Source organism: Sorghum bicolor, chromosome 10, assembly GCF_000003195.3.
Source record: "Sorghum bicolor cultivar BTx623 chromosome 10, Sorghum_bicolor_NCBIv3, whole genome shotgun sequence".
NCBI lineage: Eukaryota > Viridiplantae > Streptophyta > Magnoliopsida > Poales > Poaceae > Sorghum > Sorghum bicolor.
The window spans coordinates 59412439-59430157 of NC_012879.2; the positions used below are offsets into that span (position 1 = coordinate 59412439).

General features: G+C 45.8%; 4 protein-coding genes and 1 pseudogene across 5 annotated transcripts; 3 read left to right on the top strand and 2 right to left on the bottom strand.

Moving 5' to 3' along the window:
• LOC8065587 (glycosyltransferase family 64 protein C4) lies at nucleotides 2154-5223 on the top strand. Its single transcript, XM_002437510.2, has 5 exons — nucleotides 2154-2906; nucleotides 3061-3448; nucleotides 3685-3848; nucleotides 4000-4070; nucleotides 4759-5223. Exons 1-5 carry the CDS (start codon nucleotides 2623-2625, stop codon nucleotides 4917-4919), a joined length of 1068 nt encoding a protein of 355 aa, XP_002437555.1. The 5' UTR covers nucleotides 2154-2622; the 3' UTR covers nucleotides 4920-5223.
• Nucleotides 5359-6876, top strand: LOC8064954 (thylakoid lumenal 16.5 kDa protein, chloroplastic). Its single transcript, XM_002437511.2, has 4 exons — nucleotides 5359-5897; nucleotides 6071-6210; nucleotides 6305-6377; nucleotides 6507-6876. The coding sequence occupies exons 1-4, from the start codon at nucleotides 5501-5503 to the stop codon at nucleotides 6614-6616; spliced, it is 720 nt and encodes a 239-aa protein (XP_002437556.1). The 5' UTR covers nucleotides 5359-5500; the 3' UTR covers nucleotides 6617-6876.
• On the bottom strand, nucleotides 7055-10646 carry LOC8064955. 2 transcript variants are annotated; one of them, XM_021449339.1, is made up of 7 exons: nucleotides 10340-10646; nucleotides 10115-10234; nucleotides 9492-9597; nucleotides 8648-8830; nucleotides 7843-8325; nucleotides 7671-7742; nucleotides 7055-7500 (listed from the first exon to the last, which is right to left on the bottom strand). In XM_021449339.1, the coding sequence occupies exons 2-7, from the start codon at nucleotides 10139-10141 to the stop codon at nucleotides 7496-7498; spliced, it is 876 nt and encodes a 291-aa protein (XP_021305014.1). In that variant the 5' UTR covers nucleotides 10142-10234; nucleotides 10340-10646; the 3' UTR covers nucleotides 7055-7495. The 2 variants fall into 2 exon arrangements, with proteins under 2 accessions (XP_021305014.1, XP_002438976.1); XM_002438931.2 differs by having other exon boundaries at nucleotides 7671-7733; nucleotides 10340-10644.
• LOC8065588 (pentatricopeptide repeat-containing protein At1g74600, chloroplastic) lies at nucleotides 11327-15841 on the bottom strand. Its single transcript, XM_021450006.1, has 2 exons — nucleotides 15143-15841; nucleotides 11327-14134 (listed from the first exon to the last, which is right to left on the bottom strand). The coding sequence occupies exon 2, from the start codon at nucleotides 13958-13960 to the stop codon at nucleotides 12068-12070; it is 1893 nt and encodes a 630-aa protein (XP_021305681.1). The 5' UTR covers nucleotides 13961-14134; nucleotides 15143-15841; the 3' UTR covers nucleotides 11327-12067.
• LOC110431200 lies at nucleotides 15298-17492 on the top strand (annotated as a pseudogene).

Genomic DNA, 17719 nt, shown 5'->3' on the forward strand with positions numbered 1-17719 from the left:
GTCACGACACTCGTTGCCGCAGCGATGGTGAGTGAGTGGTTATAAAAGTAGACTTATCCTTTTCCATTTGTAAAATAGTATCTCCCTCCTTTCTAAATTATAGATTACTTCGGTTTTTTCATAACTTCTACTGTGTAATATCTAGATAATTATGTATCTGAAAAGCCAAACCAAATTACAATTTGAAATGACTGGAGTAAGTTTAAATGCAATTAATGTAATTGGTTTTATTGAAAAGAATCAATCTCTTACATCCTGCTTTGAACAGTGTATACCTTGTTGTTAGTCGTTAGCCATCACGTCATATTTTCTTGCCGGTTGTTTAGGTTTTTTTTAAAATTTAGTTGATCATCGCAATTCGCTACTGTAGCAAGACACACTTTGAGTGGACTCAGCGTAGAGCGAGTGAGGCTGTGAGGGCTCAAGCCCCCTACTCGAAGTAATACAAGGGAAATTAGAACCTTTTTAGGCCTTGTTTAGTTCCCCAAAAATTTTGCAAAATTTTTCAGATTCTCCGTCACATCGAATCTTTAGATGTATGCATGAAGTATTAAATATAGATAAAAATAAAAACTAATTGCACAGTTTGGTCGAAATTGACGAGACGAATCTTTTGAGCCTAGTTAGTCCATGATTGGACAATATTTGTCAAATACAAACGAAATTGCTACAGTACTCGAGCCGATTAAGCAAAATGTTTGCAGACCTACACTACAGCTACAGCAATGCGATAGAAGATTTTGACAATAACTTCGGTCCAGTTGCAAGGACTTTTCTCTATTGCAAGCCATTTCTTCATTTCTTGTCGCCGGCAACGGTTTCTTGTACATAAACATTTTTTTTCTTCTAATTCAATGATACGCACATTCGTGCGCATTCAAGAAAAAAAAACAATAACATAGCTTCATAAACAGTTCATTCAGTAGGAAGGTATCTATAGTGATTATCTTAGGGTCTGAACGAAAATTTTTTGGGTGTCACATCGAATGTGTCGGAAGGATGTCGGAAGAGATTTTTTAGAAACTAATAAAAAAAACAAATTACATAGCTCATCAGGAAACTGCAAGACAAATTTTTTAAGCATAATTAATCTGTCATTAGCATATGTAGGTTACTGTAGCACTTAAGGCTAATCATGGAGTAACTAGTCTTAAAAGATTCGTCTCGCGATTTTTAACTAAACTGTGTAATTAGTTTATTTTTTTTATCTACATTTAATATTCCATGCATGTGTCCAAAGATTTGATGGGATGGATGAAAAAATTTTAGGTGGGGAACTAAACAGGGCCTAATGCCAAACGCAAGGATCTACTACCCGTTAGCTCTATGATCCAAAGGGTCTTGTTTAGGCCTTGTTTAGTTCTAAAAAATTTTGCAAAATCGACACTGTAGCACTTTTGTTTGTATTTGACAAAAATTATCCAACCATGGACTAACTAGACTCAAAAGATTCGTCTCGTCAATTTCGACCAAACTGTGCAATTAGTTTTTATTTACATCTATATTTAATACTCCATGCATGCGTCTAAAGATTCGATGTGACGAGGAATCTGAAAAATTTTGCAAAATTTTTTGGGAACTAAACAAGGCCCATGCATAGAGTATTAAATATAGATAAAAAGTAACTAATTATATATTCTACTGTAATTTGCGAGACGAATCTTTTGAATCTAGTTAGTCTATAATTAGACAATAATTGTCAAATACAAACGAATGTGTTACAGTACCGAAAAATTGAAAGTAAACAGGGCCTTGGTCTTTACTATTTACCGTCTCCATGACCTCCATGGCCTTGTTTAGTTTCGAAAAGTGAAAAGTTTTCGGTACTGTAGCATTTTGTTTGTTTGTGACAAATATTATCCAATCATGGACTAACTAGGATCAAAAGATTCGTCTCGTGATTTACAGTTAAACTGTATAATTAGTTTTTGTTTTCGTCTATATTTGATGTTTCATGCATGTACCACAAGATTCGATGTGACGGGAAATCTTGAAAACTTTTTGTTTTTCCAGGGTGAACTAAACAAGGTCCATGTGACAGTGAACAGTTTGGCATAAGATAATCATCAACAGTTACTACATGAGTACCCGTCAACATTCGGAAGGTACGTGTGCACTTCACCACATCTGTACCTGTAGACTCTAGTAGTACGACGTTGCAAAGCGAGCCTTCCCTCCCCCGGACTAGGCCGCCTCCCAGTCTCCACCGGGCCGGGGCTGTCCGGACTGGCCACTCCCAACTGCATCCGCCGCCGCCGCCGCCGCCAGCCATCCATCGCACTCACAGTGCTGGCTGGCTGCCCGATGGCCGCCGTACCGCACCAAGAAGCTTCTTCTACTTCTCTTCCTCCGCCTCCGTCTCCGCCTCCCTCCCGCATTTCAAAAGGAGCTAGCGCATCGGCCGGCTGCCTTGGTGGCTGCTTCCCTTCCCTCCCCCGCTTCCCCTCGCACGGCTTCTCGGTGACACCTGAGCCCGTGGCTGCGCCCTAGTCCGTCCGCGCCACCCCCAGGCCAGAGCCAACCGGGAGACGCCACGCAGAGGGGGTCTTTTGGCGGCTTGCTCTGCCTCTGCCTCTGCCTCTGCCTCTGCCTCTGCTCGCCGCCTCGAACCAGCCAGTGCCCATGCCGCGGATGGCCAAGCTACTGCTCAAGCTGCAGGCAGTGGCGGCGGCGGACAGGAGGCACGGCCCCGGCCCCGGCCCCGGCTCCGGCTCCAGCTCCAACCGCCGCCACCCGCTCCTGCCCCGCCACGCGCCCGCCGCCGCCACCAGATTCGTGCCCGCCTGCCTTGCCCTCTGCCTCCTCGCCCTCGCCGCCGCCGCCACCACGCTGGCGCTGGCGCTCACGCTCCAGAATCACCGGCTCGGCCCCACCGACCCTTCCTCCTCCGCCGCCATCTCGCCACGGTAAGCGTCCCGTTCCCGACCATGACCAACCTCACCCCGCCCCGCTTGGCCGCTTCCATGCTGCTCCTGTACTCCACTGCTAGCCAATCCGGCAGTCAGTCAGTCACTCACCCGCGTTGTCCCGTTCCATTTCCAACGCTCGCCGTCGCCGCAGCGGCGGCTTCGCGGTGGTGATCAACACGTGGAGGCGCCCGGCACTGCTGCGGAGGTCGGTGGCGCACTACGCCGCCTGCGGGGGCGTCGACACCGTCCACGTGGTGTGGAGCGAGCCGCGGCCGCCGCCGGAGACCATGCGCGGGGGCGTCCTCGGCCTCAACGGCACCCGGCGCGGCGGCGCGGCCGTGCGGTTCGAGATCAACGACGCCGACAGCCTCAACAACAGGTTCAGGCCCATCCGGGGGCTCGCGGCGGACGCCGTCTTCTCCGTCGACGACGACCTCATCGTCCCTTGCTCCACGCTGCGCTTCGCCTTCTCCGTGTGGCAGAGCGCGCCATCCGCCATGGTCGGCTTCGTGCCGCGGATGCACTGGCTTACCAACCCGGTATGTTTTGAATCGATTGGTTGGTGTAGTTCCAAGCGAGTACGTCATATTGGATTTGTATTCCAACACGAGATATTTGTTTTGTCTGAATTTGAAAGTGTATATTTCTACGTTCAAATTTGAATTGCTGGTTAAATAGAAGTTTGGAGTTTGCATGGACATATGGAAGGATATGTCCAATTCTTAATTGGCACACAAATTAAAAACCAATCCTTTTGGAGTTGTTTCTTCTACAGAGAGGTAGTGAAGAGGAATACCGATATGGAAGCTGGCGGTCAGTTTGGTGGACTGGGACATACAGCATGGTTCTTTCCAAAGCAAGCTTCTTCCACAAGAAGTACTTGGATATGTATACCAACCAAATGCTACCGTCCATTCGCAAATATGTGAATGAGAACAGGTGCAACTCCTACCTCTCTGGTTCACCATTTCTAGAAAATTGCCTTCAGTTATGTTATTGGGTCCTATGTTCTTATGGTGCTGTCAGGGATTGGCATGTGTAGTGTATCACTCCATGGATCTAACTCTTTCACTACGCTAACGCTTGGCAGGAACTGTGAGGATATTGCGATGGCTTTTCTTGTTGCAAATGCTACTGGAGCTCCACCGGTATGGGTGCAAGGTCAGTGAGCACCGAGCACCCTTTTCATCAAGAAGTTTAGTTTTTTTTTTCGAAGAACGGCCAAGAGAGCTGCCAAATTAGCTGAATTTGTCTACTTCTTTCATCGTGAAATTTCATCTTTCAATAGTCTGTTTTCGCCTTTTTGTTTGCCTGTGACAAAGTTTATCAGCCACTGTAAGGTCTAGGGCCCTTATCCTTCATTTAGAGTGACAATGACCTTTCATCCTATTTTACTTACAGTTAGGAGGACTTTGTAGTTTTTAATTTTTATATTGCTTGACCACATGAGTTGTTGCTTGGCTGCAGTGAAATTTAACAATTGATAAAGCCACTGCCACTTTCGTAATTTCCTGAACTTCCCACCTTCTAGCATAAGGAAGTTACTGTAGCTTATCTGAAACTTCCTTGGTGCTTTTCTGCTTGGGATTACATAGAAACAGAACAACTAGCCATATTGAGATAGCACATATGCTATCAATGACAGAGGGAAGGGGACGAGGGAGGAGGGACCCTAAGTTAGTGTAATTTTCATTGAAAATTTTTAATTTTTTATGAAAATTCCACCGCTGTCCCCTCCCTCTAACAAAAAAAAATCGCGTTTCTGGCTCCGCCGCTGTATGCTATCTGACCAGTTGTTGTTTCATTCAGGAGTATGTTTCTCACGTCCGTGTCCTTGATATCACTGCAGGAAGGATATTTGAGATTGGATCAAGCGGCATCAGCAGTTTGAAAGGCCATGGTTTGCAGAGATCAAGATGTCTCAACGCGTTCACTGCCATGTACGGCCATATGCCTCTCGTAGCCACCACAGTCAAGGCTGTGGACAGCCGCCGGAGCTGGTTCTGGTGATATATGTGCCTCTTCTAGTCTTGTTTGCCTCTCTTTTATCTCCTCTTTTTTCGCTTTTCCCTTAGGTGCGTCCTAGCCATATTAAAAGGCTAGTCTGTCTCTTTCTGTGCATAATTCATGCGCACCTAAGAACACAGGCTATAATTGTACACATGGAATTCAAACATAGTGATTATACTCATATTGTTGATGGAGTTAGTTATTAGTTAGGTATTTGCAAGGAGATTGTTTATGTATGTATGTATGTATGTATGACAGCAATTTTTTTTAGATAAAGATATATGACAGTGATTAATTCACAAAATGAAATTTATTGGGTGGTGTTCCACTGTGTTGCCAAGAGCCTGATGCTGTCCAGTGTTCAGTGCTTGCCTGTTGCCTCTGAGCTAACCAAGCTAACTTTTATGTGGCTGTGACGGCCGAAACGAGATAGTGAGGATAAGGGGCTCTTTCGTTGGGCCAGCGCTGCATGCTTCCTTTCCCTTGGTGCCTTTTGTCCACAGCCCCTAGCGCCTGCTTCTTAGTTCTTCCCTCTGCCTCTTGCTGCGGCTGCTGCTGCTGCTTCCTGTGCCGATCACACGATGGTGTCCATTGTCACGGAGGCATGGGCGCTCGCCGGATGCGGCCCGGCGTCCAAGGCTGCGGCGGTACCGGCGCAGGAGTTGCCGGTGCAGCATCCTCCTGCAGCAGCTGCAGGGAAGACCAAGAAGAGATTCGTGTCGTTCAGATGCGTCAGCAGCGGCGGTGGCCAGGACCACCGGCGTGAGGCCACCGTCGTCGTCGGCCGGCGGCGCGGCCTTGCGTCGTGCGCGCTCGCCGCCCTCGCCGCCTCGTTCTCCCCGCTCGCCGCCGACCGCGCCGCACGGGCCCTCGTCCTCGAGGAAGACGACGACATCGAGCTGCTGGAGCGCGTGAAGGAGGACAGGAAGAAGCGGCTGCAGAAGCAAGGCGTCATCAGCTCCTCTGGCACCGAGACCGGTCAGTCTCAGTCAGTCAGCACACACTCTGCTTCTGTGCTTCATTTCATCAGATCATGCAGTTGCTGTTTTTTTTTTCTTTCTCTCCCTCTTTTTACGATGAAACAAGAAGATCTCTGAAGCTTTTTGGCTCCAGCAGTAACAATGCTGTAGTTTGATCTACAAAAACCACAGGATATTTGCAGGACCTCATCTACAAGCTGAGCAAAGTTGGGCAGGCCATTGACAAAGATGATCTCCCAGCCGCAAGCAGCGTCCTGGGACCAAGTTCAGATGCGAAGTGGGTGCAGAACATCAATATGGCTTTCTCCAAGGTTCTTCCTCTCAAGCCCATTCTTAAGCTCAGTTGCTTCTCTTCTACACCAACATGCTTTTCATCTGTTTCGACCTGTGTGTATATAACAACAGTTCAGCTCAAGCCCAGAGGAGAGGAACGTGGTTGATAGCTTCAACAGCTCACTGGCCACATTGTTTACATCCGGTAGTACATGTGCAGAAGGCCTACGGCTCTTTTCTGAACTTTTCATCTTCCAGTGATCCATCCATCCATGCTTTTGTGCCAGTATGAATGAATGAATCTGAAAGATTTTCATGGATCCTCTGGTTTCAGTGAACAAGCTCGACGCTGAATCCTCCAAGTCGGCGTTCGTGTCGTCTGCGACGGCGTTGGAGAAATGGATTGCATTAGCCGGACTGGGTGGTCAGCTCAAAGGCTACTGATGTGACGGAAGCGTTGTATGTATCATGTATGGATCCGGCATTTGTGAATCTCCTAAAGAGGGTACCGTAACCGAGGACTGAATTCAGATAAGCGTGCTAGAATAACACAGCAGCATCCTCATCGATCAAGAAACTGGGATCATTTTTTGCGACTGTGTTATTACAGTAAATCAGTAATAGGAAATGAAGCTGTATTGTTTTTTGTTGTCCGGTGTTACTTTTGAAATTCCAAACAGCTGATGGGAAGTTTTTATCCAAAACTTGCTGCATGCCGTGTGAATGTAAAAGGGTCAAGCAGTGTCAACTCTTCAATCATTCTGCCAATTCAGAGTGGGAAGCAGCATATGCAATAGTACAACTCATGGCCTAAAATTCATTAATATTGATAAAATTCGTTGTACAAGCCAAGCAGGGAAATTAGCCAAATTAATGCTGATGTGAACAACGCCCCTCCTAATGTTTCTTACAGAAGCACGGGGATGTACAAGGCACAGTGGGAAGCAGCATATACAATAGTACAACTCATGGCCTAAATCTTGAATTCAGAATCCAGTTGATAAAATTTGTTGTACAAGCCAAGCGGGGAAATTAGCCAAATTAATGCTGATGTGAACAACGCCGCTCCTAATGTTTCTTACAGAAGCACGGCAATGTACAAGGCACGACAGCACCATCAGGGAGGATACTGGAAGACCAACCAATTATGTGTTCTGATGGGGCTAGACAACCCACCAAACCCAAAGTCCCAACTATCACAATATAAGAGGCGAAAACTAGAAATGGAACAGCTAGATCAAAAGGTCCTCAAGTTCTTCATCAATGCAGACGTGACTGCCCATGAGCGTATATACAAATGGTTGGTGTGCTGTGCATGGCCACTCAACCTGCAGAGGAAGAAAAACAGTAAATACCAGAATGCTTGTTTTTTTTGGACAAGGACCACATTTGCTTGTTGAATAAATGCTTTTACTCTGGGACAATGCGTGACGATCAAAGAATGCAGCATATGTTGTATTCATGAGGTGGTGGTGAGAAAAAAGGGAGGATAAATCACCTGTATGTTCTCCCCCCGTCGAATCGGAGAAATTTGTTTCAGGAGTGAGAAATGGTGTTATTTCTGGAAAAACTCCAAAACAAGACAAGTAACTTATACAGCAGAGGGGGGAGACAAAAACAAGTAGGCACTCAAAATTCGGAAGAATTCAACAAATCTCACTGGAAGGTACCTGCACTTTGGTTGAAATCGTCTGCCAAGTCTGAAAAGATGAAGTTTTGGGGCATTTGGTTCAAGAAGCTAAATGATGATGATTCCATATCCAAGATCGATTCATTTAGTGGTTGCCCATTCAACTCTGAGCTACTAAAGGATCCACCACCAGATGCATCACCTATTGACTGGCATGATTCCAAGAAAGTATTCCCACAGAAAGCAAAATCAGCATTACTCGAATAGCAAGACTCAGTCTTTATTGTTGCACTTGTCTCATTGTCTACACCATACAGCACAGTAGTTGCGTTCTGGTCTGACTGTAGACTAGTTGAAGCATCTATTCCATTATGAAGGCCATGCAAGTCTTTACTAGCATTAAGCAATTGATTGCCAGATGGTGTGCCATTTATTATACCACTTGAACTTCCATTGTGCATTATACCATCTGGCATTGCAGATCCAGGAGCAGTCTCTGGCAAAAAGCATGGATTTTGCTTCACTGAAACAAGTGAAGAAAGCAGCCATGTCAAAATGACAGACTTTTTTTTTTTTGGGAATCAAAATGACAGACTAGGAAGCTAGCAAAAAGGTCAACTTATTGGCAAGTTAAAGAAGAGTGGAAACTTGAAAGTGGCAATAAGATCTCATGAACAAAAACAAAACTTCAAACGAATCAATGGCAGACTTGTTGGGCTCATACAATGGTCATGTATGCCTGAGATTCCATCATATTGCTATAGGACTTCACTTGGCAAATCAGAAAACTAAGTTAAATAATGATGAGCAATCCCTGATAAGAAGGTTGGAAACAAAGGTCTTACATAGGTTGGAATTAGATCCATTAGGAAGAGACATAGAAGGGATCCCTGAAGAAAAATCTTTATTCATAATCTCAAACTGATCCTGAAGAAGCTTGTTGAAGACCATTATTTGATTCTTAAGCATTAGCCTCATATAGTATGCCTTGAAAAACAAAGGATTTTGTTGCTCAAGTTGTCGCCAAACTGAAAATAACAGGAAAAAAAGCACCAATTAGATAGCAATCATAAGAGATTTCTTTAAGAAAAATCCTGAGAGAATGAGTAAAACAAATGGAACTTCATGAGCTACTTTTTCACTTCCATACTATTTGTTGGTATATATTCGTGGAGTTTTTAGTAGAAGCACAGATTCAATTTCAATACAATAAACTGCAAAATAAAATTTTAGAAAAAGGGATGTAGAAATGGAACTTGGTGGCCCAGCTATCCAGTTTGTCATTAAGGTAGGATAATGGATCTAAACATTTTTTAGAGATGATAGCTAACACTGAGTCTGACATAAGTTTGTGCAGGAATGGATGCTTTTCATTATCCTAGTATATAATAATATTAGAAGGCATCAACCAAGATATCTAGAATACATGTTTGTCATTGAGTCGGTAGATTTGGGGAGCATATGACAACAAATGATACAGGGGTGAAGAGAATTGTTTACTTAAAGCATTGTATGAAGACTTAGGATCACTTGTATAAAACATTATATCTGTGTTTCATCGTAGTACAGAATCAAGTTGTAACATTGGACTAACGGCAGAGCCAGATATGCATGAAATAACTTTGGACCAACTTGCAAGCAAGAGAAATGAGTCATATCACTGTACGGGAGGAGAACAGTAGGCGTTACCAAGTTCAGTAATGCAAGGCTCTATCTTAGAGTGCTGAGAGAGGGCATCAACCACTTCTTTCTGGTTCATGTACATCTGAAGGCAACGCTCTATAAGATTCTGGACCTGCGCAGCAGAAGTTAGCAGCCAGAGTCAAATGAATCATCTTATCAATCCATCAAAATAAAAATATACAAAAACTCTTTTAAGTACAATTTGGGCAGAAGGCCGATATACTCTGTACTAAACAAAAGTTCAAAGAATACAGGATTCACCAAAATCGGTTGCCTGTGAGCACCAAGTGCGCAACAAACTCAACATATGGTGAATACACCAGACCAGAGTACCCTAGACTCCTAGATATCTAGACCCTTGGAGTTCCTCCCAAACCCTAGGTTACCAATTTCGACATGCCTGTTCCTTGAGAGGAGCACGCACGACACGAGTCGGTACGGTATCAACAATCAGCAAAGCCCGGGAACAAAGCAAAATTGCAAGAAACAGCAACAAATTAAATCCGCGTGAAGGAAGCCGAGCTGGTAGCTAAGTGAACACAGACTAGGAATGAATGCAACAAAGGCGATGAACTACTGTCGACTGACGAGGTGTATGCCGTCGAGAGAGACGGGAACTCGGAACCGACCTTATGGAGCACTTCCTCGCTCGCCATGCCGGACGCCAGCCTTCCTCTTCCTCCCCTCTTGCTGCCCTAGCGGCGGTGTACCACCTCCCCCCCCTTGGTCGCAGGCAAAGCTCCTAACTCCTGCAGCAGCAGCAGCAGCAGCAGCAGCAGAAAGCAGAACGGGATGAGTGAGACAAATTAGCCCCACGGAGACGGAGAAATTCAACCGGGCGGGTCGTGCCGTACCTGCGCTGCTTCAACGCCGGCGCCGCGGACGGGAATCCCAGCCTGCCTGCCTGCCTGCCTGCCTGCTCCGCGAGGAGAAGAGAGGCGGGCGTGCAGCAGCTCGGTCTGTGTTCTGTGCGATCAATCAACCAATCCACTTCCACCAAGAAGGGAAGGGAAGGGAGGAAGGCTGCGAGCGAGGTGGGTTGGGGAAAAAGAAAGAAAGGAAAAGGAGGAAGAGCGGGGGTGCGTGCTGCGGTGGTGGTGGTGGAGAGCGAGCGGCGAAAGCCCCTGTTCCTGTTCTGGAATCCGGGGCACCAGACCCACGCTCATATTGGCTCAGGGAATATTTGATACTGCACCCAGCACCACCACTGAATCTTTTCTTTTCTTTACTGCTCTGCTCTGAATTTCTTTTCTTTCCTGGCTTGTTTATCTTTTTCATTCAGGCCAGACCACTGGTACTGATTACTGAAACTTTTTGCACAGAGTTATTATTTCACTGCTTGTTTATCACTTTATTGTTACCAGCTCAGCTCAGAGACCAAACTTTGGGCTTAATTTAGGGCTTGTTTAGTTCCCAAAAAATTTTGCAAAATTTTTCAGATTCCCCGCCACATCGAATTTTAAACACATACATAGAGTATTAAATATAAACGAAAATAAAAACTAATTACATAATTTGGTCGGAATTGATGAGATGAATCTTTTGAGCCTAGTTAATCCATGATTAGACAATATTTGTCACAAACAAACGAAAGTGCTACAGTATCTGTTTTGCAAAAATTTTTTGAACTAAACAAGGCCTTACCAAACAGGGGGCAGAGTGTGTTAGTGCTGCAACATGATTGGATGGATCAGGGATGCAATGTCTTTTCATTCAGACCAGTGGTACTGATTACTAAATCCTTTTTGCACAGAATTATAGTGGTGGTTTATCACTTTATCAGCTCAGAGTCTCAGACCAAAGACCGAACTTTGGGTTTACTAACTAACAGGGACAGAGTGTGGTAGTGATTTCATTTTTATAATATAATAGATAGTGTCACTGCATGATTGGATGGATGCAACTGATGGTAGGTGGGGGGAGCATAAAATATACAAAGACGCGCCATCAGCATCAGCATCATATGTTTATCCTGCATGCTTAACCGGAACTTTTGCATAATAAATTCGACGGCGCCAGACCAGACTGTCCTTGCGTCCGTCCTGCCAGATCTGAAATCGGCAGTGCTGCCGTATCCCACTCCAAAAATCTGCGTGCACGATCCGCCCTGTTTCCATTTTCCTTTCGTCACTCACTCTGCGGTCTTTGTACTGTACTACCCAAAACACCACCCCTTTTGGCCTTTTTCACTTTTAGGAAACTGCACATTTGCACTTGCATCTACATAAACGGGCACCATCATCATCATCCTGTTGCTGCAAAGCAAAGTGCAGACATTCAACGGCACCTGCCTGTGAGAACAGTGTCTGAAAAGACGATAGGACGAATGAGACCAGCTGGTTTCCTGTCTGAACAGACATGCCTGTAAGGCTGTAACTGTAAAGGATTGCCCAAGATTCAGATCTGGAAGAGCAAAGGATATATGTGACGAAGGCACTGGGTTGAGTGAGGTATGCAACAGGAGAGCTTGTACATGACCTTGGCAACATGACCTTGTGATGTGCAGGTTATCGGCTCAAACAGGTGAAACAGCTACCAGCCAGCTAAGATGAATTCTTCATACCATTCTTTAACCACGGATGCTAGATTCTGTGACTGATCTCAACCGAGCTGTGACCACTCTCCTTCACTTGTTGCCCACTTGCCATGGCTTTAATCCTAGAGGCATTTTCGCCGTCCCCAATCTCATAAAAGTATCTCGATACCTGCAAGTTGGTGGCTGCGTCCTTTCGGCCCACATCTATCAGCATATTTGCCGCTCTCTTTCCCAGCGCATTTTCACCATGTGCCTTGCAGCTCTGAACAAGCGAGCTCCACGCCTTGGTGTAGTGCCGTAGCGGCGAGTGCTCCATCATTTTCATGGCCTCCTCCACAAAACCGTCTCGGCCGAGAAGGTTAACCATGCAAGCGAGGTGCCTCTCGTCAGGACCCAGCTCGCGGGTTGCTCTCATGAGCTCGATCACTAGCCTGCCTTCTTCGATCAGTCCTGCCTGATCACACCCAGCGATTGCGCACAGGAAGGTGACGTCGTCAGGCTTGAGCCCTCTGGAAACCATGTTATTGAGCAGCTCCACTCCTTTTGCGCCATCTCCATATCGAGCACATGCAGATATCAATGAAGTAAAGCAAACAACGTTTGGATCCTGCAAGCTTTTGAATATCAAGTGGGAACTGCTCAGATGGCCAGCTCGAGCATAAGCGCTGATCAAGGAGGAGCACACAGCCATGTCTGTTTCAAAGCCCAGCTTGAAGACCCAAGAATGCAGCATCTGGCAACTGATTAAACTTGGAGAAACTGACAGAGATATGGCCTTCAGTGTTGCAGAGAGAGTCACATTATCAGGCATAACTCCCTCTACAGTCATACAATACAAGACCTCCAATGTGGAGTGAAAAACCTTGCAGCGAATTGATGATGTGATTGTTGAATTACAGCACTCCAGTGCAAGGCTTGGGATTTCATTGAAGATTGCCAAGGAACAATCAAAAGAGCGGCACTTTCCATACATGTTAATGAGTGCAGTTTGCACATGCACACGACTCCAGCAGAATCCAAGCTTGAGAGCAATACCATGCATCTGAACCCCGACTCCAAGGTCTCCAGTCTGACCAGACGAAGCAAAGAGCCCAACAAAGGAGCGGACCGAGGGCATCTTGCCATGCCAAAGCATCTGTCTCAAGTAATCAGTTGCTTCCTTCATACGCCCTTTGCTTGCACAAACAGAAACAATGGAATTCCATGAGATGACATCCTCAGAAGGGATACCATCCAGTGAATTCTTAGCATCCACCAAGTCTCCGATTGCTGAGTAAAGATCCACAAGCGAGTTTGACAGGAAAATATTTGACGGAACCCACCCTGCCTTGAGAACTACTCCATGAAGCTGCCTGCCTTGTTGCAGCCATTCTTCATCTTGATAGCATACTTTCATTGCGTAACAGTAAGAAAGACCATTCAACTCCAAACCACGTCGTCTCATGTCTAGCAAGGAACAAAGGAGGTCCTCAGCCAACTTCAGGTTGCAAAAGCCACCCAGAACCACGTTGGACATGACTGTACTCTGCAATGGCATTTCATTGTACAGCAAGAGGGCAGCACAAGGCATCTCAACACGCATATACAGATTGACCAATGCAGACCTGACAAATGGGTTGGAGCACAGGCCCAAGGCCAGTACCCGGCCATGCAGTTGCAGTCCCTCGCAGCTGTTGCACGCACTGAGAATAGCAGAGAAGGTATGAGGGGTCTCTCTGTAGCCTGAAGCAACCATCCACTTGTAAACTACAAGAGCTCGATTGCCGATACCATCTCGAATGAAACCAGTGATCATACGGTTCAAAGAAATGACATCCCACACTGCCATCACCACAAACAGCCTCACTGAACACTGATGGATCCAGCGGAAACAGTAGTGATGCTTGGGGCTCTGTTCTTCCTCGCTGGTATGTGCAACTTGCAGGAGTGAGATCACCATACAAATTTGTGGGATTGTCAAGTTGGTGAAGAGGGAAGCGTCCAAGCAGCAATCATCTCTCTGATTTCCATCAGTCTGCAGTGAGCTCCCCAGTGCAGAGAAACAGTGGAGATGGTTTTTGTGAAGCAGAGTGTCATCTCAACCTGGTCCAAAACACTTTGACGCCGTTGTCACCTACTCAAAATCAGATGAGCGAGTGTACAGGAACTTCAGAACAGTTTGCTTAGGGTCATAAAAATAAAATGAAAACTAGAATATGGCTATCTAAGCACCACTTGTTAATATCATCTAGGTAAACAGTAGATTTTGGTACAACTCACATTCTCTACTGAAGATTTGAAGGACAGATTGTAACCGCCACGTTTAGCATACAAGGGCAACTTTAAATTTCTACACTGATGCCAGAAGGCCATACTTCAGATTAAAAAAAAGACTGTCTCACCATTCAATGAACATTCAGACTGAAACAAAAACTATGGGTTATCTGTGAGGAAGGGCTTCCTCACAGTTTTTAACAAGTTGTTGAATTAAAAATCAATTATTGTCACCATAAGTTGTTATCATATTCAACTCGTTAAACTTCAATAATCAAAACTGATCAGTACTAAGCACAAAAATTCCCCAATCCACCTAAGGAGAATGTAATTTAGATGTAGTGAGTTGGTATTTCCCAATTCTCATCCACCAGACCATCACTGTCAAACCATGATACATGTTTTCTCACACAAGATTCAAAGTTGAAAGATTTTCCATATACACCAAACAGATTACACTTTCGAGGAAAAAAAATCCAAGAAGACATCTCAGTCCCTGCACCTGTTGGCTTTGGCTGTTTGCCAAGATCTTCATTCGAATTGAAGACCTGGGAGCTGGTGCTAGAGTTTGCAATTGCTACACAGAGCACATTGGAGGGAATAGCCGGAGCTGTTTGCTCATCATCAACGCCGTAGGCAAAGATATAGTACCCCATTCTCTATACTTATTTCTTTGCCTAGAGCTATGTCTATTTCCGCTTCCTGAAGTTAGGGAACTGATGTGTCTGTCTAGCGCCGGAACTCGCAGTGAAGCGATCAAAGAAATGCGTGTACAGTGAAGTAGATAGTTTTATGGAACGGCTTAAATATTAGGAGCTTTTGTAAGAAGTAAGCTTTTTGAGCAAGTAAGAAGCCGGCAAAAGTCTACCGTTTGGCAGCATCCTCCATTCTCCTTCTCCACCGTAGTCCGTAGAGGCCTGGAGGCTGAGCCTGCAACCTCGGGCGAGGGCGACGGATGCTCTCGTAGGGGAGGGAGGGGGTGCAGCGTACAACCTCGGGCGACGGATGCTCTCGTAGGCAGAGATGCGCTCGGCGGGGGAGGCGTCTGGCTCCGGCGAGGGATGCGCTCTTGAGGGGAGGTGCTCGGGTGGAGGGCTCCGGCGGGCGGCTCTCTGGAGGGGATATGCTCGGGCGGCCCGGCGGGGAGGTGCACGAGCGTTGGACTGAGGGCCGCGGGCCGCGGGCCTCCGAACGAGACGCGCGGTGGCGGACGGGCATGGCTGGGAAGTGAGAAACCGGAAAAGCTCCTCCCACGGACTATAAAATAAGGCCTACGGAAGCTACGCGTTTAGCCCATTCTATATTTAGCTTATAAGCAAAGCAGCCCAATCGTTCTAGATAAGGTCATTAAATTGTGGCTGCTTTTCTGACTTATTATCCCTGCGAATAGTAATACTTCGAATATTTTTAATGGTATGGTTTGATCATTGCAAAGTAGTATACTGATCAATTGACATAGTATGACAGTGCTTATAATGACATAAATGCTACTTTTTTTACATAAATTGATGCTCGACTATGGACTGAGAAATAATCCTTGTTGGGGGCTGGCCGCATCCTTCCCCCTGGCTGCCTCGGAGGATAACCTCCGTCCGGAGAACCTTCGTACGAATATGTGCGGAGGTTCTGAGGGAGACTAATATTAACACGTCTCTTGTGATACTGAGCAATTGCAGGGGCTAAGACAACGACGGAGGTCATGAACGGAGAAGGAAGGAATTGGCCGCATCCTTCCCCCTGGCTGCCTCGGAGGATAACCTCCGCCCGGAGAACCTTCGTACGGATATGTGCGGAGGTTCTGAGGGAGACTAATATTAACACGTCTCTTGTGATACTGAGCAATTGCAGAGGCTAAGACAACGACGGAGGTCATGAACAGAGAAGGAAGGAACCTCCGGGCCTTCCCGTGACGGAGGATGGACGAAGGAAGCGCGAAGGACGCGGCGGAGGGGACGAGCCTCCGGCGCGTCTGAGCCGAGGAACCTTCGGCGTGGCCAAGCCGAGGAACCTCCGGCATATGTGCGTCGAAGGTTCGACGATCGGGCGGAGGATTCAAGCGTTCGACGAGTTGAAGCCCCGGCCGTGGAGCGCGCGAGGAGCTCGTGGTGTGAAATTACATAAATGACTTGGGTCAGTAGACTGTAACGTAGGAATATGCCAGGATATTCCCCCACCGTCACGGGGTATTTCTGTAATTGTCTTAGGTCGGTTTCTGAGCCCTATATAAGAGGAGCGATGCCACCATTAAGAGAGAGAGCATTTACCGTTTTCACCGACTGTTGAACCCACTGTCCATTGTCGCTTAGTCTCTCACTGCATCGCGTGAGAAGGCTCTCGATTCACCGTGTTGCTGGGGAGTGCAGTGCGCATTTTCCCAACAATCCTGCTGCGGTTGCTACTAGTAATTCTGTAGATGCTGGTGTACTGGTAAAGAAGCATCCAGCTTCCATTTTCTGGTGTGCTGTGTACAGTGTACTGGTGATGCCAAGGATAGCGAAGGTGAAAATGAGATGATGAAAAACGATGCCCCAGTCGATCATAATCTCAATGATGCAGTCAAACAATGATGCCAAAGTAGTGTGCATATCAAATATTAGTATCATATCGCTAGGGCCAGAATAATCTGCCAAAAACTGTATTGTTTTGAACTTTTGATATTAATAAGAGAACATTTTTGGAATTGCAGAGTACTCTGGTATTATGATCATTTGTTTCCTTCATAAGACCATATATCACATTGTAAAGTACAAATTATACGCAACAACTTTAAAGTGCCATTTTATGTAAACAATCAATGCTGTCAAAACCTACAGACTACAGGGTGTTTTGCATACCAACACTGCTTCTCACAACATATCAATCTTCAGAATTGGTGTTCACGGCATTTTCTCCTTGTAGCTCATTTTCTTCTCGTAGATCATATTCAACAACTAGACCAAGATTATCAACAAACTTGTGGTACACCTGGCACCCTGCACACTGTTTGTGCATGTATGTTAGAACACAAATATACAGCATGTGTAAGAAAACATCAGTTGTATGAATGTGGGCTTGTCTCATACAGCGATCCAAAATGAGCAAAGCAGTAGGCTTCGAGTTTGCATTTGCACATAAATAAAGGCATGGAACAAAGTTTACCTGAAGAAAAATTGACCCTCTTTCATAGGCTACTCTATTTATCAAGCGCTTGGTCCTTTCACCACATGCATTGCATGTAAATTGAACAAGCAAGCTTCTTCTAGGAAGCTTTATATCGATAGTGGCTTCCTGAAAGATCACACAAAGTTACATTTAGGACATTCTGGCCTACAAACTAGTCTGTTGGTTGCCGCTTTACTATTCAATCTGCCTGCGAATTGAGCACTTATTACTCATTTCTGAACCTAGTTTGTTCCTCAATCATCAAGCAATTTGTTACATTGTCTTTCGTATAATAAACCGGTGA

Coding starts and splice junctions, on each gene's coding strand:
- LOC8065587 (XM_002437510.2), top strand. CDS start 2,623: ATGCCGCGGATGGCCAAGCTACTGCTCAAGCTGCAGGCAGTGGCGGCG. Junction 2,907..3,060: donor TCCGCCGCCATCTCGCCACG/GTAAGCGTCCCG, acceptor CCGTCGCCGCAG/CGGCGGCTTCGCGGTGGTGA. Junction 3,449..3,684: donor TGCACTGGCTTACCAACCCG/GTATGTTTTGAA, acceptor TTTCTTCTACAG/AGAGGTAGTGAAGAGGAATA.
- LOC8064954 (XM_002437511.2), top strand. CDS start 5,501: ATGGTGTCCATTGTCACGGAGGCATGGGCGCTCGCCGGATGCGGCCCG. Junction 5,898..6,070: donor CTCCTCTGGCACCGAGACCG/GTCAGTCTCAGT, acceptor CAAAAACCACAG/GATATTTGCAGGACCTCATC. Junction 6,378..6,506: donor GGCCACATTGTTTACATCCG/GTAGTACATGTG, acceptor CTCTGGTTTCAG/TGAACAAGCTCGACGCTGAA.
- LOC8064955 (XM_021449339.1), bottom strand. CDS start 10,141: ATGGCGAGCGAGGAAGTGCTCCATAAG. Junction 9,598..10,114: donor GCGAGGAAGTGCTCCATAAG/GTCGGTTCCGAG, acceptor TCTGCTGCGCAG/GTCCAGAATCTTATAGAGCG. Junction 8,326..8,647: donor TGGATCTAATTCCAACCTAT/GTAAGACCTTTG, acceptor CACTTGTTTCAG/TGAAGCAAAATCCATGCTTT.
- LOC8065588 (XM_021450006.1), bottom strand. CDS start 13,960: ATGGTGATCTCACTCCTGCAAGTTGCACATACCAGCGAGGAAGAACAG.